This window comes from Heterodontus francisci, chromosome 7 (assembly GCF_036365525.1).
Source record: "Heterodontus francisci isolate sHetFra1 chromosome 7, sHetFra1.hap1, whole genome shotgun sequence".
In the NCBI taxonomy this organism is placed as follows: domain Eukaryota; kingdom Metazoa; phylum Chordata; class Chondrichthyes; order Heterodontiformes; family Heterodontidae; genus Heterodontus; species Heterodontus francisci.
The window spans coordinates 8341320-8358049 of record NC_090377.1 but is presented as its reverse complement, the minus strand read 5'-3'; the positions used below and the strand labels follow the sequence as shown (position 1 = coordinate 8358049).

General features: G+C 43.4%; 1 protein-coding gene across 2 annotated transcripts in view; it reads right to left on the bottom strand.

The window, feature by feature from the left end:
- The window catches only part of map3k2 (mitogen-activated protein kinase kinase kinase 2), a 122845-nt gene that overhangs the window by 31747 nt on the left and 74368 nt on the right, over nucleotides 1–16730 (bottom strand). For both annotated transcript variants that reach the window (XM_068034761.1, XM_068034762.1), the window contains 6 exons: nucleotides 15377–15479; nucleotides 11122–11252; nucleotides 8856–8935; nucleotides 7267–7334; nucleotides 5068–5160; nucleotides 4001–4207 (listed from right to left, as the gene is read on the bottom strand). In XM_068034761.1, the coding sequence (XP_067890862.1) occupies nucleotides 4001–4207; nucleotides 5068–5160; nucleotides 7267–7334; nucleotides 8856–8935; nucleotides 11122–11252; nucleotides 15377–15479 (682 nt within the window). The remainder of the gene's footprint in view (nucleotides 1–4000; nucleotides 4208–5067; nucleotides 5161–7266; nucleotides 7335–8855; nucleotides 8936–11121; nucleotides 11253–15376; nucleotides 15480–16730) is intronic.

Here is a 16730-nt window from a genome sequence, read left to right as displayed (position 1 = left end):
GTCTAATAAATTTAATTGAATTTTCCGAGGAGGTGACTAGATGTGTAGATGAGGGTAAAGCAGTTGATGTAATCTACATGGACTACAGTAAGGCTTTTGATAAGGTTCTGCATGGGAGAATGGTCAAGAAGGTAAGGGCCGATGGGATCCAGGGCAATTTGGCAAATTGGATCCAAAATTGGCATAGTGGCAGGAAGCAGAGGGTGATGGTCGAGGGTTATCTTTGCGATTAGAAGCCTGTGACCAGTGGTGTACCGCAGGGATCGGTATTGGGACCCTTGCTGTCTGTAGTGTACATTAATGATTTAGACGTGAATATAGGAGGTATGATCAGTAAGTTCGCAGATGACACGAAAACTGGTGGCGTTGTAAATAGTGATTCCAGGACGACATAGATGTGCTGGTAAGATGGGCAGAGCAGTGCCAAATGGAATTTAATCCTGAGAAGTGTGAGGTGATGCATTTTGGGAGGACAACAAGGCAAGGGAATATATAATGGATGGTAGGACCCCAGGAAGTACAGAGGGTCAGATGGACCTTGGTGTACTTGTCCATAGATCAGTGAAAGCAGAAGCACAGGTAGATAAGGTGGTTAGGAAGGCATATGGGATACTTTGCCTTTATTAGACAAGGCACAGAATATGAGCAGAGAGGTTATTAATGGAGCCGTATAAAACGTTAGTTAGCTGGAATACTGTGTACAGTTCTGGTCGCCACACTATAAGAAGGATGTGATTACACTGGAGAGGGTGCGGAGGAGATTCACCAGGATGTTGCCTGGGTTGGAACATTTCAGCTATGAAGAGAGTGTGAAAAGGCTAGCATTGTTTTCCTTAGAGAAGAGAAGGCTGAGAGGGGACCTCATTGAGATATTCAAAATTATGAGGGGCATAGATAGGAAGAAACTTTTTCCCTTAGCAGAGGTGTCAATAACCAGGGGGCATAGACTTAAGGACAAGGGCAGGAGGTTTAGAGAGGATTTGAGGAAAAAAAATTTCACCCAGAGGGTGGTTGGAATCTGGAACACACTGCCTGAAGGGGTGGCAGAGGCAGGAACCCTTACAACATTTAAGAAGTATTTAGATGAGCACTTGAAACGCCATAGCATACAAAGCTGGAAGCTTTGTGCTTCCAAGTGCTGGAAAATGGGATTAGAATAGGTGCTTGATGGCTGGCACGGACACGATGGGCCGAAGAGCCTGTTTCTGTGCTGTATGTTTCTATGACTCTATGACTGTCTTGAACTGCTGCAGTCCATGTGCTGAAGTTACTCCCACAGTGCTGTTAGGGAGTGTACCAGGATTCTATCCCAGCAACAGTGAAGGAACAGTGATATATTTCCAAGTGTGAATTGGAAGCAAAAATAACAGCTGGTGTGGCACTAAGCCATTCAGAACCCGGTCTCTGTCAAGGCTGCCAATTACAGCAGTCAGGGTCTTGAAAAGGATAGGGATTCGTGCTTCTGATGACATCCCATGCTTAACAGTGAGCGTGTGCAGTTTCAGTGAGGATAGGATCAGACTGGCATGTGAATCCCTCCTTAATTAATATCCCCTCCACAGTGACTGTCTGCTCTCACACACGAAGAAAGATGAGTCAGGTGAAGTACCAGAGGGCTGCCGGCACCTGTGAAACCAGATTCCAGGGAGCAGTCAACTTCTGCAGGGAGAGGAAGGGGGAATCACCTAGCTGTGAACTGGGAAAGGAAAGATGCAGCGGATGGAGGTGTTGCTGTGCCAGGGAGGCCAGGTGATCTAACAGAAAGTTATGGCGTACAACCGTGCTCCTGTGTTTTTCTGATCTTCACTATGTGATAGGAGGATTCATCTGTTCAAGCTGAGAGGGAGGTGAAATTGATCTTCAGCTGTAGAGGAAGAAAAAAGAAATCTCCCAGAATTAGAGATCCAAGGGACGAGGGAGAATGAGGAATTGAAAGAAATTAATATCAGTAAGAAGGTTGTATTGGAGAAATTAACAGGGCTGAAGGTTTATGTCCCGGAGATCTGAAATTCTACATCCCACAGTGTTGAAAGACGTAGCTATGGAGATGGTGGATGCACTGGTGATCATCTTCCAAAATTCTATAGATTCTAGAACGGTTCCTGCAGATTGAAAGATAGCAAATGTCACCCCACTATTTAAGAAGGGAAGGAGAGAGAAAACGGAACTACAGACCTGTTAGCCTTACATCAGCAGTAGGAAAAATGCTAGAATCTATTATTAAGGATGTGATAAATGGACACTTGGATAATAATGATCGTGGAATAGGAGGTAATATACTGGCATGGACTGAGCATTGATTAAAAGGCAGAAAACAGAGAGTAGGAATAAACGGGTCATTCTCGCGGTGGCAGGCTGTGACTATTGGGGTACAGCAAGGATCAGTACATGGGCCCCAGCTGTTCACAATATGTATCAATGATTTGGATGTGGGGACCAAATGTAATATTTCCAAGTTCGCGGATGATACAAAACTAGGTGGGAATGTGTGTTGTGAGGAACATGCAAAGCGGCTTCAAGGGGATTTGGACAGACTTGGTGAGTGATCAAGAAGGTGGCAGATGGAATATAATGTGGAAAAATGTGAGGTTATCTACTCTGGCAGGAGGAACAGATGTACAGAGTATTTCTTAAATGGTAAGAGATCAGAAAATGTAGATGTACAAAGGGACCTGGGTGTCCTCGTCAATAAGTCACTGAAAGCTAACGTGCAGATGCAGCAATCAATTAGGAAGGCTAATGGTATGTTAACCTTTAATCGCAAGAGGATTTGAGTACAGGAGTAGCAAAGTCTTGCTTTAATTGAATAGAACCTTGTTTAGACCGCACTTGGAGTACTGTGTGCAGTTTTAGTCCCTTTACCTGAGTAAGGATATTATTCCATAGAGGGAGTGCAACAAAGATTCACCAGACTTGTTCCTGGGATGGCAGGACTGTCCTATGAAGAGAGATTGGGGAAACTGGGCCTGTATTCTCTAGAGTTTCGAAGAATGAGAGGTGATCTCATTGAAACCTACAAAATACTTAAAGGGATAGACATGGTAGATGCAGCTAAGATGTTTCCCTGGTTGGGGAGTCTAGAACCACGGGACATAATTTCAAAATAAGGGGGAAGCCACTTAGGACTGAGTTGAGGAGAAATTTCTTTACTCGGAGGGTTGTGAATCTTTGGAATTTTCTACCCCAGAGGGCTGTGGAAGCTCAGTCATTGAGTATGTTTAAAGCAGAGATTGACAGATTTCAAAATACCAATGACATAAAGGGATATAGGGATAGTGTGGGAAAAAGGATTTGAAGTGGATGATCAGCCATGATCATATTGAATGGAGGAGCAGTCTGTTCCTATGTTCCTAATGAAGCAACAGCAAACTGGCAGCCAGTTCTACACCAGTTTTATATTGCAGGTTGTTGATTCCTCTGTTGTTTCACACTGCTGCTGAAGACCAACTTCACCCTCAACAGTTCTCCAATTGGGAAAAAGCTGGAATATTTTAATTGAAGTCACCCGCAGAACAACACTGACTGCACTTCAAACAGTAGTTTGTTGCCTCCTAAATGATTATGGTAGGGCAGTGGTCATGTTACTGGGCTAGTAATCCAGAGAAGGCTGGTTCAAATCTCACCACAGCTGTTTGAAAATTTAAATACAAAAATTTGAATTTATATATCATCTATTACCAGCTCAGGTCATTTCAAAGCACTTTACAGTCAATGAAGTGCTTTTGAAATGTAGTCATGGAAGAGTAAAGATGGATTTTAGTTTGCCTCTGGCCTGTTACACATATCACCTGGGACTGCTTCGAATCCCTTCAGCAGTGGAGCTGAGGCTTGATGTACATCCTACTGTTCCTTGGTGGGATATGTTGGTGCTCGAATGTGGTGCCATACCTTGATGGGCACAGCTTAACTTGCAGAATCAGCATGACCCTCTCCCCACAAGCTCCCCCCACCCCACCCACCCAGCGAACACATGGTCCACCAAGCATGTTGGGAACCTTACAACGGCTGGGAGGGCTGATGTCCATGACAGACAGCGTTAGATTGTCGATGTCACTTCCCCTTCTTCTCATTCTGCTGTCCTCATACTCTGGAGTGAAAATGCTGCTCCCACTGCTGGTGCTCAGCGAATGTTCAGTGGGACTGAAGCTGACGGGAGAGCGGAAGGTGTTTCCGTGGGTTCTTCTTGCCCTAGGAAATGTTTTACGACCTTAAGAGAGAGGCAAAAGAAAAATAAAACGCCCTGACACTAAATACACGCAAGTAGTGAACTCCAACAAGGCAGTAGTATCGGAAGCTGGGCTTTTCAGATGCCAATGGAATTGAAAATTGAAAGAAAAAGGAATTTTTAAAAAACATGCAAATTCTGCAACAGGTCAATCAACATCTCAAAGGCAGGCTATTCACACAGCTTCCCTTTCAGAATCTGAGTGCATAGGTCCAGGTTTTTGATCTTTAAATATTTACTTTGATCCACGAATAACCAATCGCCATTTCAAAAATATTGTAAACACTGAAGATAAGTTGAGAGACAAAACTGAATTGCTACCAAGACAGATATGATTAAACCAATATCACTGAGCGTGAATCCAGAATCCTGGTGTGTGCAATTAGTGGACCTCTGGTTCAGTGCCCCGGGGTTAGGGAGGGAGTGGGGCAGTAATAGCCCAAGTTCCTGCTGCTCATCGCCAGCTAGTGACCCTATGTTGGAAATTGGAGAACGAGAACAGGACTGGAGCCAGCAGTGACGCTCACTCCATGGCAGTAAAGGCTGCAACACTCGCTGTCTGGCCTGGTACCAGAGGAATGACCTGTGCGAGATAGTGGAACAATTGCAGTCGACATGGAAATGGACAACAGCAGAGATAAATACCTGCAGGGGAGGGAAGAGAACTGTCAACGAGAAATAATTCAATACAGAACCAAAAATCAAAGCATAAAACATGCAATCAACGAGTTAAACACCGCCCCCGCCCACACCCCAGAAAGGGCAGTTGGTGTGAAACACCATCAGCAATCAAGGGATTAAATACACGCCTCTGATGGGTGATGGGCCTGGCCTGTGCTCACCGTCATTGTAGTCATGGTGATGATAGGAGATGTGGTACCTTCGTGGATATGTCCCACCCTTCCCAATTTTCTCAAATGTTGGAATATCACAATCTGCAAGGAGAAAAGTCGATATGATTTTATTCAAAAAGAAAAGGCTAACTGCACAGAAACAGGCCATTCAGCCAAACGGGACTATGCCAGGATTTATGCTCCGCATGAGTCTCCTCACACCTTACTTCATCTCAACCTATCAGCATATCCTTCTATTTCATTCTCATTCATATGTCCAACTAGTCTCCCCTTAAATGAATCTATGCTATTCTCCTCAAACACACCACGTGCTAATGAAGTTTCTCCTGAATTCCTTATATGATTTATTAGTGTCTATGTTATATTTATGAGCTCTAGTTTTGGACTCTCCCACAAGTGGAAACATCTTCTCTAGCTCTACCCTATCAAACCCTTCCATAATTTTAAAGACCACCTCACCATTCAGCTTTCTCTTTTCGAGAGAAGGGAACCCCAGCCTGTTCAAAATTTCCTGTTAGTTGTACCCACTCAGTTCTGGTGTTGTGCTTGTCATTTTTTTTTTGCACATATTCCAGTGCCTCTATCGCATTTTTGCAACATGGAGAGCAGAACTGTGTACAGTACGATCTATGTTCTTGAATAGGGACCTACAACAAACATATTGAACCTCAGAGCTACAGAAGTGGGGACTATACAATACTCAATATATGGAAATGACAGTGATAAAACCCACAGAATCTTCAAGAAAAGAAAGAGGCCAAGTGGCCCATCATGCTTGGACCATCAAGAGTTATCCAATTAGTTAAACCACTCCCAGCAGCCCCCCCACCCCTTTCACCTACAGCCCTGCAAAGTACATATCAAATAGGGTAGACTTTCACTATGGCACAGATCAACCCCATTTTCTCACCATCTCCCTCAATCCATTCTCTCTCTCGAAACACTGCAAATTGTCTCGACCCCATAGATGGTGAACGCTTCAGGGGAAACTCTATTCCCATTTAAGTGGACTGTTAAATTCCTGACCTTTCATTTGTGGCAATGGAACTTTCCATCATAGTCAACAATTTGCATTGATCAATTTTACCAAATTCCTTCCTAATCTTCCAACCTTCAGTTAGATCACCACAAATTCTTCTCTCCAATAGAAACAAAGCATCTTTGTTATTGCAATCTCTGAAGAACAACAATACCTTCACATATATTAAGTGACCAGAACAGCACACAGCACTCAACAAAGGGCCAACCACCCTAATGAATAGCAATAAAACTTCTTTACTTTGTACTTCCCTCTGCAGCCCTAAACCTCACTTGCTGTTTTATGGCACTTAGGTGCCAGCTGTAGCTCAGTGGTCTGACTCTCACCTCCCAGTCAGAAGGTTGAGGGTTCATGTTTCACTCCAGAGACTTGAGCACAAAATCCAGGCTTGATTCTGTAATGGAATCCAGAGGGAATGCTGCACTGTCAGAGGTGCTGTCTCTGTTGTTAAACCGAGGCCCTCTCAGGTAGATGTAAAACATCCCACAGCACTATTTCGAACGAGAGTAGGTGAGTTCCTCCAGTGTCCTCAGCCAATATTACTCTGCCATCATCACTAAAACCAGATTTTCTGATTATCCCATTGGTGTTTGTGGGAGCCTGCTGTGCATGAATTGGCTGCCATGTTGCCTACAAAAATAACTACACTGTGAAGTGCTTTGGGAAGACCTGAGGTCCTGATTTCTTAGGCAGTGCATTTGCTGTTTCATAGATCTATTCTTGATATGCATTCCCTCTTTCACCCATATTAATTATTTTACATTTATCCACACTGAACTACAACTCGCTCCCTATATAGAAATAGTTCTGGAAGTTACGTACATAACTGAATGCACACATATACATCCCTATAATATTCCAAAACCAGCCTATGCATACCTGGACAGAATGATAACATATTTATATAGTGCCTTTAGCCTAACAAAATATCCCAGATGCTTCACAGGAGTGTTTTAAAGCAAAATTAGACACCAAGCCACAGAAAGTGATCTTAGGACAGATGGCCAAAAGCTTGGTCAAAGAGGTAGGTTTTAAGGAGTGTCTTAAAGGAAGAAAGAGAGGTCGAGAGTCAGAGAGCTTTAGAGAAGAAATTTCAGAGCCTAGGCCTAGGCAGTTGAAAGCACAGCCAAGGGTGTTGCGTAGCTCACCTGAATAATCCTGATGATTATCTGGATAGCTCTGTGCCCGGGGCATCCAAGATTTAGGATAACTATCACTGCAAAGTAAACCGAAGTGTTAGCTTACATATCTGCCCCATTACGTCTGCTAAATAAAAAGTGGATTTTCTATCAGTCAAATCTTCATACAAATTGGGCAGGAATGCTAAAGGCTTTTTGAAACATTCATCCCAAAGATTCATTTAAAACAAAGGTCTAGAGAGCAGCTTAACACCTGTAGCTAAGGTAAGAAGACAAGCTTGGGGTTTTATCAGCTCCCACACTCCATGCCATGTTGGTTCACTCCATTGTCATACAATTTTACAGCACAGAAGGAGGCCATCATATCTGTGTCGGTTCTTTGAAGAGCTATCAATTGTCCCACTCCCCTGCTGTTTTCTAATTGTCCTGCAATTTTTTCCCTTTCAAGTATTTAGCCTTTCAAGCATTTTGCTGTAACCAGTCTATGATTCTATTTAGCCCAGTGGCGATTTGCAGCACTCCAACTGCAGATCCTGCAGTAATCAGCAAACTCAGCCCAAACCGGGGACTGAATCAAGGAATTCATGGTCCATTATTGCAGTGACTGGAGCCTTCATTTGCTAGAATTTCTGATGCCAGCCATTTTAGTTCAATGCTTAGCTCCTGCACAGTTGCCTGAATCTAGGCTGAGATCCTAACATTTTATCAGTGAGAAACAAAGGTGAAGGGTTAAGGGCCCCAGAGCATTTCTCCCTCCTAGAAATTCAGGATGAAAAGTAAAAGATGAGGTAAATTACAACATGGAAACACCACGCCCTTTAAAGAACCTCAGCTGTGAGCATAGATCTCCAGTAAGGAAACTCTTGCAGCCTCTCAATTATAAACACACCCATTGTATTAAAGGCATGTCCAGGCTGGTTCCACTAAGTCTCCTCTTTTCTACCTCCAGCTACCGTCACTCCTGCAGATCTAAACCATTGTCCCGGCTCGGATTCGCACAGGCAGGGGATGGGTTCAGCTAACATTTTATCAGTCACATTACATTGCTAATTGACATGACATTTACAACTGCAGCAAATATAATGTGGAATTGTATCCCATGATCAGAATCAAGTCAATACCATTACAAGAACTTGCATATACATATCACCTTTAATGTAGACAAACGTCAGACTGGAATGACTATCAAACAAAATGTGACACCGAGCCACATAAGAACATATTAGAACATGAGACCAAAAGCTTGGTAAAAGAGGTAGTTTAAAGAAACGTCTTAAAGGATGAGAGAGAGTTGGAGAGGCAGAGAGTTTTAGGGAAGGAATTCCAGCACTCAGGGCCCAGGCATCGGAATGCAAGGCTGCCAATGGTGGAGCAATTCAAATCTGGGATGCGCTTGAAGCTAGAACTGGAGATGTGGAGATCGTGGAGGGCTGGAGGAGATTACAGAAGCGGGTAGGCAGGAAGCCATGGAGGGATTTTGAAGACGAGGATGACAATTTTAACATCAAGATATTACGGGACTGGGAACCAATGTAAGTCAGCAAGTACGGGTGATGGGTGAAGCGGACTTGGTGAGAGTTAAGATTCGAGATTTTTACCTGTCTAAGGGACTGTCGAGGGATGGACAGCTCCCCGACGCCGAGTTCTCAGGGCTGCTCATCGATAGTGGGTCCAGCATCTGTCAACAGAACAGTCACTGGTGAAATAAATCTTTGTTTGAACAAATACAACAATGGACATAAGAAAACTAGAAAGACGAGGGAAGCAAAAGTGGGCCAGGAGAGAAATTCTGCAAGTTCCTGATGTGAGATGTTACTGTTCTAGTACAAAGTGATTTTTGTGGTACTAACACCTTCGGGCAGCTTATTTCTGAAATGAATCAGAGTAAATCACAGGAAATAACTGCTCGAAGTTGAATTGTACACCTTTAGGTTATAGAGACTTGCGTGGATGTGCCGACAGAATTGGGTCACAGGGAGAGATTTGTGGGAGTTGAGAGAGCACAAGGATTTTTAGTTCAGTTAAAGTCATCTCTCCTGATGGTTCTGTTCAACCTTACAGATCAAGAAAGTTCCAGGTTCGACCCATGGCTTGTGTTGAATTGTCCAATCTCAGACAGGCAGTCAGTACAGAGGCTAATGTTGGGCTCAGTACATTTGGTTTGAGCAGGAAAAATCAATCCCAGCAGCTCTTGCTGGGAGTATGTGTGTGTGTGTGTGTGCGTCTGTGCGTGCATGGATACTGGCAGAGGAAAAGACCAGGTTTAACAGTGATCCCTCCATGGTCAAACAGCCTGCCAGTAGTCATTGTCTAGACTCACACAAAATATGGCTACTTAATGAGATACCAGCAGACAAGTGGTACCTGAACAGTAATAAAATCAAAATACTCTACAGCCTTCCAGACTGAGCGAGTTCAATAATTTCAGAGCATGGCTGGCCCCTTTTTATATTATTTTATTTTGGTTTATTTTTTTTTAACCATGTGACTGCCTTAAATTGGGCTTTTCATGTTTGAGCTTTTGGCGAGGGCTGTTCATTATTCTGTCATCAACACGCTTTGTTTTTCACCAACCATTCACACACTTTCTTTGCCTTATGATCTCCTTGTCAGTTAATCTCTCCGGCCCTCTTTCCTATCACACGCCTTCCTTTTTGTTCTCTTTACCCCCCCACCCCCGCTTTACTTGCTTACTACCTAATACATTTCTAACCTTTGCCAGTTCTAGTGAAAGGTCACAGACCCGAATTGTTAACTCTGCTTCTCTCTCCACAGATGCTGCCAGACCTGCTGAGTATTTCCAGCACTTCCCGTTTTTATTCCTGCTGAACTGTACCTCTACAAAATAACGTTTTCATGAGAGTGGGACATAATCCTCTTTTTTTAAATAATGAAGCAAATTGGTAATATCGATGTCTATCGGTAGTTTATGGAACATTACACCTGGAGGTCCAAAACTCAAGCTAAAACACAGATTAAGGAATAGTTTCTTCACATTTGGAAATGTCAAGAATCTTCGAAACAAAATTTGGCCATTTGGCCCATCGATCCTGCTACTTCACTTTGTTCTCTGTGGCAGCTCTGTCTTTTTAGTCCCAACTATCTGTCCTTTTTCCATATCCTGTAACATCCTTACTTCCTAATTAAAAATCTTCTGGGGTCTTGCATTCCCTAGACTCTCACAAATCTGTGTAAGAAGCAGTTTCATGGATTTACTTTTCACCAGGCTGAGGTTGAATTTTTCGATTATACCCCTATTCGGGATTCCCTTACCAGAAGGAAAAATGGTCACCTGTTTACCAAGTTAGCTATTCTCATTTATTTTCCAAACACCTCAATCAGATCACCCATTAATCTGCAGGGAATTTCATCCAAATGTATTCAGTCTCTTATCAGGGATAATCCCTTTCATCCAAGGAACTACACACTCAGATATAATAGAGGTCTCTTCCACTGTCACAGCTAGTGAGGTGGCATATACAGGTGGTACTGCCTGTGTGGAGTTTGCAAGTTCTCCCTGTGTCTGCGTGGGTTTTCTCCGGGTGCTCCGGTTTCCTCCCACAAGCCAAAAGACTTTCAGGTTGATAGGTAAATTGGCCATTATAAATTGTCACTAGTATAGGTAGGTGGTAGGGAAATATAGGAACAGGTGGGGATGTTTGGTAGGAATATGGGATTAGTGTAGGATTAGTATAAATGGGTGGTTGATGTTCGGCACAGACTCGGTGGGCCGAAGGGCCTGTTTCAGTGCTGTATCTCTAATCTAATATCACCATCACCACAAATAGTGAGCTGGCATATCACTATCACCACAAATAGTGAGCTGGCATATCACTATCACTACACAGATAGAGGGCTCCTTACTTGGTCCATGCTCTCGGGAATGAATTCGCCTTCACTGTTGATGCTCGTGTAGGATCCATTTCGTGCCACCTGCTGCTGCCCGTCTGGAATGTACCCTGGTGGCGGAGAGCTCCTATCAGATGTCTGGGAAGCTGAACACAGGGCAGAAGATTCAGAGTTAACACAGCACTTCAAAACAAAACAAATCTACATAATAAATCAAGAAATTTACAATTACTGGTGATAGGACGCAAATTAAACATGTGGAACAGCAAAGCCAGTGACGAAGGAAGTATCTGTCTCAAAGCGAGATGATGAAAACCTGGAGGGGACAGAGATCTCCACGTGATTTTCTTCTCTTCACACATGAAATGATGGGAATTCAGATCTGTCCCTGGAGGATGAGCCAATGACGAAGAATGAAGGTTGTGTACCTTTCAAATTAGATAATAACCCACCCACGAGCATTGAATCTGGGATTGGGACAGGCCTTACCAAATCTTAACACAGTAGGATCCCAGAAGAATACAATATTAATGGAGATGCAGGTGCTGGGCTGAAGATGATGATCTGATCAAAAACTTTCAGTCTGAACAGACACATAGAAAGTTCATGGGTGTGAGGGAGATGAAGTGTGGCAGCCAGAGATTCTTGTCCGTCTTTCTGCGAAGTAACATTTACTTTAAACTGGAAGGCAGGATGGGGAATGGAGAGCAGGGCAGAAGAAATCTGGAAATCTTGGGCAAGGCGATCAAGGGATATGGAGCTAAGGAGGGTAAATGGAGCTGAGGGGCATATTATCTTACTGAATGCTGGACCGGGTACGAAGGGCTGAATGCCTTAAAGGAGAGGCGGTGGCATCGTGGTAATCTCACCGGACTAGCAATCCAGAGCCTAGGCTAATGCTCTGGGGACATGGGTTCCAATCCCACCACGGCAGATGGTGAAATATGAATTCAATTCAATTCCATTAACAAATCTGGAATTTAAAAAAAAAAGCTAGTCTAATGATGACCATGAAACCATTGCTGATTGCTGTAAAAACCCATCTGGTTCACTCAAGTCCTTTATGGAAGGAAATCTGCTGTCTTTAGCTGATCTGGCCGACATGTGACTCCAGACCCACAGCAATGTGGTTAACTCTTAATTGCCCTCTGAAATGGCCTAGCAAGCCACTCAGTTCAAGGGCAATTAGGGATGGGCAATAAATGCTGCTTAGCCAGCGACGCTCACATCCCATGAACGAATTTTTAAAAAAGCCTACTCCTGTTCCTAAAGTTCCGATATTCCTAGACGCGAGGCTGGAAAGGAAAGCACAGCAAAGAAAGTGAGCAGAAAGACAGACAGGCATTTGTTTCTCTTTCACTTTCTATCTTTATTTCTGCTCTTCTGAAGACAGAAGCTCCTGCTGGGGCACAGCTGCGCCCTTATGGAACCCTAGCCAAGTGCTCATTCTTCTTAGATAAGCCTGGACAGTGAGTGCCTTTATACTGTTCATCCAAACTCATTGTCAATCTTCTATACACAGAGTGAACAGCAATCAGTGGGACAAAGGACATGACAGGAAGCAGGGGGGCACTGACTGACTGTCTCAAGCTAAGGAAAAGAACTGTGGGATCAACTGCAGCACTTCCACTGTTACCTGCCAGAGATATTCAGGTTCATGTCACAACAACAACTTGCACTTATTTAGCACCTTGAACATGGAAAAATGTCCCCAAAGAGTTTCAGAAAAAATGTGACATCGAGCCACATAAGTATTAGGATAGGTGACGCAAACCTTGGTCAAAGAGCGAAGAAAAGCGGAGCATTTAGGAAGGGAATTCCAGAGTTTAGGGTCTAAGCAGCTGAAGGCACAGCCGCCAATAGTGCAGTGAAGAAAATTATGGGTGTGCTGGAGGCTGGAATTGGAGATATCAGAGGGTGGTCGAGCTGGAGGAGGTTACAGAGATAGTGATATAGTTCCAAGTCACACACCATCCTGACTTGGAACTACATCGCCATTTCTTCACTGTCTCTGGGTCAAAATCCTGGAATTTCCTCCCTAACAGCACTGTGGGTATACCTACCCCACATGGGCTGCAGCGGTTCAAGAAGGCAGCTCACCACCACCTTCTCAAGGCAATTAGGGATGGGCAATAAATGCTGGCCTGGCCAGCGACACTCAACATTCCATGAACAATTTTTTTTAAAAGCCCGTTTTTCATGTTTTTGCTTTTGGAAAGAGCTGTTCATTATTCTGTCATTAACACGTTCTCTGGACACCTATTAGCATTCCTTTTGCCTTTTGTTCTATGACACTTCCATTGTTAATCTCTCCTGCTTTCTGCCCCATCACACAACCTTTTGTTCTTTTTCCCCTCTCCCCTTTCACTTGTTCAAAACCCACATGTATAACCTTTGCCAATTCTGATGAAAGGTCACTGACCCGAAAGGTTAACTTTTCTTCTCTCTCCACAGATGTTGCCTGACCTGATGAGTATTTACAGCACTTTCTCTTTTTATTTCACATATCCAGCATCCGCAGTATTTTGCTTTTATTACATTAAAAAAATATAAGGATGGACAAGGCCATAAAGGGATTTGACCACGAGGATGAGAATTTTTAAAAGTGGTATGTTTACCCATTGGGGAGGTATTCAGAGTAGACAAAGTGTTTATAATGTCACCCATGCATAGGCTCAGTCAGTTTGCTCCTACACTTTAGTGTTAGAGACTAGATTAACACACCTGCGAAAGTCTCATCACTGTACCAACCACACTCCTAAGAACTGGACAGTCCCCATCTTGCGCTGAACTAACTGATAAAAGTCGAGGCAGTGGTAGGGGCAGAACTGACATCATCGCAAATAGATTAGGAAAAGGAAAACTGGCCATTTACCCAATAGCTCCTGAAAGTTACCCTGCAATCCCAGCCTGGGTAAACCTTTATGTGGATACATTTGGCTGTGATGCCTCCCCCATTCTACAATCGCCAATACTCAATATCTAGCCTCACACAAGTAGAATGAGTTACTTGGACACCTGGAACTCAACAAGGAGTCGATATTGTAGACTGTGGGGAGAAGGAAAAAAATTCAACTGCCAAGTATTTCACTTACAATCTTTGGAAATGGGGAAGTCACAAAGGTCTGGAGGTTTGAAATGATACACTGCTGTCCAAGAACACAGAAAAGGGGAAGGCTGAAAATTATAGGCCAGCTACCTGACCTTAATTCTGGGTAAACGTCTAAAGACTGTAATGTGGAACAAACTTAATGAACAACTTAGAAAGCCATGAGTTGATCGGGGACAGTCAGCTTGCATGGATTTGTAATGGGTGGGTTATATTTGACTAACTAAATATTTAAGGAAATCAAAGTTATAAAGGTACCATGGCGGATATTATATGAAGGGATTTCCAGAAGTATTTGATACGGTGTCACATGACAGACCTGTCATGAAAATTGAAGAATGTGACATTAAAAGGAATGTAGCCACAAGTATAGAGAAAGGATTAGCATAAGGTAAGAGTAAACTGATGCTCTGTAAACTAGTGAATTATGGACTGTGGTGTGCCCACGGACACCGTTTGCTTTCCTACATTAAAACAATAACTACACTTCTTAATTTTCTTCGGGACATTCTGAGGTCATGAAAAGCGCTATAGAAATGCAGGTTTTTTTTTTAGATAAATGTTTGGACATGGGTACAAGAGGAATGATGCTCAACTTTTCTGAAAATACAAAGTTAGGAAGCATGCCAAACTGACAAGAAGCAGGGAGACACAGACAGGTTAGTGGGATGGGCAGATAGAGAGCAGTTCAATGCCAAGAAACATGAAGTTGTACATTTTGAGAAAGAGAAGGGTGAAAAATGCTTACCCTAAACAATGATATTCTTTGCAGAGGGACGCAGATCTTTAAAGGAGGTGATGCAGGGAGTAAATTATGGAGGTTTTTGAAAGGTTAATAGTGACAGCTGGAAAATTAGTAACAGGTGGGGTTAAACTCAGCAGTATCACCAGAAGAATGAAGGGGTAAGTTGGAAAAAATCTTTCATTGAGTTTTGGAACATGGAATGCTTTACAAGTGACTGTTGGGCAGAGACTATATCAATTAAAAGGAACTGGAAAGGATAGGATTGGAACTGAATACGAAAAGGACAGGAAAACAGAAAAGGGAATACAAAAAGGAAAAGAATGGAAATGGTATTGGCTCCAGTTGGAGATATAGGACCAGCACAGCTATGATGGACCAAATCACTTCCTGTGCTGTAATTACAAACCACAGCTTACCTATCACTGGCAGCCTGTTTTTCCTCTCTGCACCCACGTAGACTGAGCTATTATCCAAATCATCCAATGTTTGTAATGCATCCACATTGCTGAGGTTTGTTACCTAGGCAACAGAGAAAATCAGAGTTTGAAATATGGACAAATCAAAACGGTAAAAATAATCAACAGATGTATATTGTGCAAAGAGTCATCCCAGGCAAATAGACCCAGGCAAATAGACTCAGGCAGCACTGCCAATAGGATCTGCCTGGATCCAATGATCTGGACAAGAGACTTTGCAAAGAGGTTAAATCATGGTTTGAATGGGCCAATGATGCATTCAAGGTCAGGGATGCCAGTCCAGAGGGGTGGGACACTTCCCATTTCAGGGATTTGGAGGAGGGGGATCTCATCTTTGAGACAAGTTCTGTGAGCTGGGACTTCACTCCACCCCTCCATATTTACTAGCCTGTCCAGTTAGTGACAAATTAGGAGCACTTTTGTAAGCCTACAATTACTTCGAACTGGCTCCAGACTGCCCAAACTCATTTCACATAGGACTCTTGTAAGCCACTAAAGGGGAGACTGAGCACTTTGCATAATTCCATCAGGCATTCCAGCCTTGATCAAAAATAAATCCTGTGTAAAGCTCTTTCTACTCTCATAACAGCCCTCCACTGCACCAATCTAACATTTTTCCAGCCATTCTATGGCTCTGCTGAGTGAGATTGACAATTCTTGTAGAATCAGGTCAGTATGGAGATAATGGCCAATGGGAATTAAAGGCTGGCTCAGGTCTGCAAATGAAACTCGACCCGAGCCCTTCCATTTTTTCCCCGCGCCCGACCCGACCACCGGAATGTTCAGTTAACCGAGCTTCCATTTTCCACTTTTTAAGCTTGTGCAGATAAGCAACAAAAACTGTAATTGGACGTGAAAGGTTGTTTAAAAAGTACATTAAGATCAGAGCCACGTACCGGAGGTGGTGATGGAGTGTGTACAACCCAACCCGAGCCCAAAGGGCGACCCGACCCTGACACATGTAGTCGGGGTCCCTTCGGGTTCGGGTCGGGTCACCATGCCCTAATGGGAATTGGTTTGTGACTGACCAGATTCCCCTCTCCTATAAGCTTTACAGCCAGCAGAGGGCAGTCACAGAATCACAGAATTGTGACACTGCAGAAGGAGGCCATTCAGTCCATCGTTCCCGCACTGGCTCTCTGAAAGAGCAATTCACTCAGTTCCATTCCCCCACCTTCTCCCATAACCCTGCATATTCTTCCTTTTCATACAACTGTCTAATTCCCTTTTGAATACTTCAATTGAATCTGCATCTACCATTCTCTCAGGCAGTGCATTCCAGACCTTAACCACT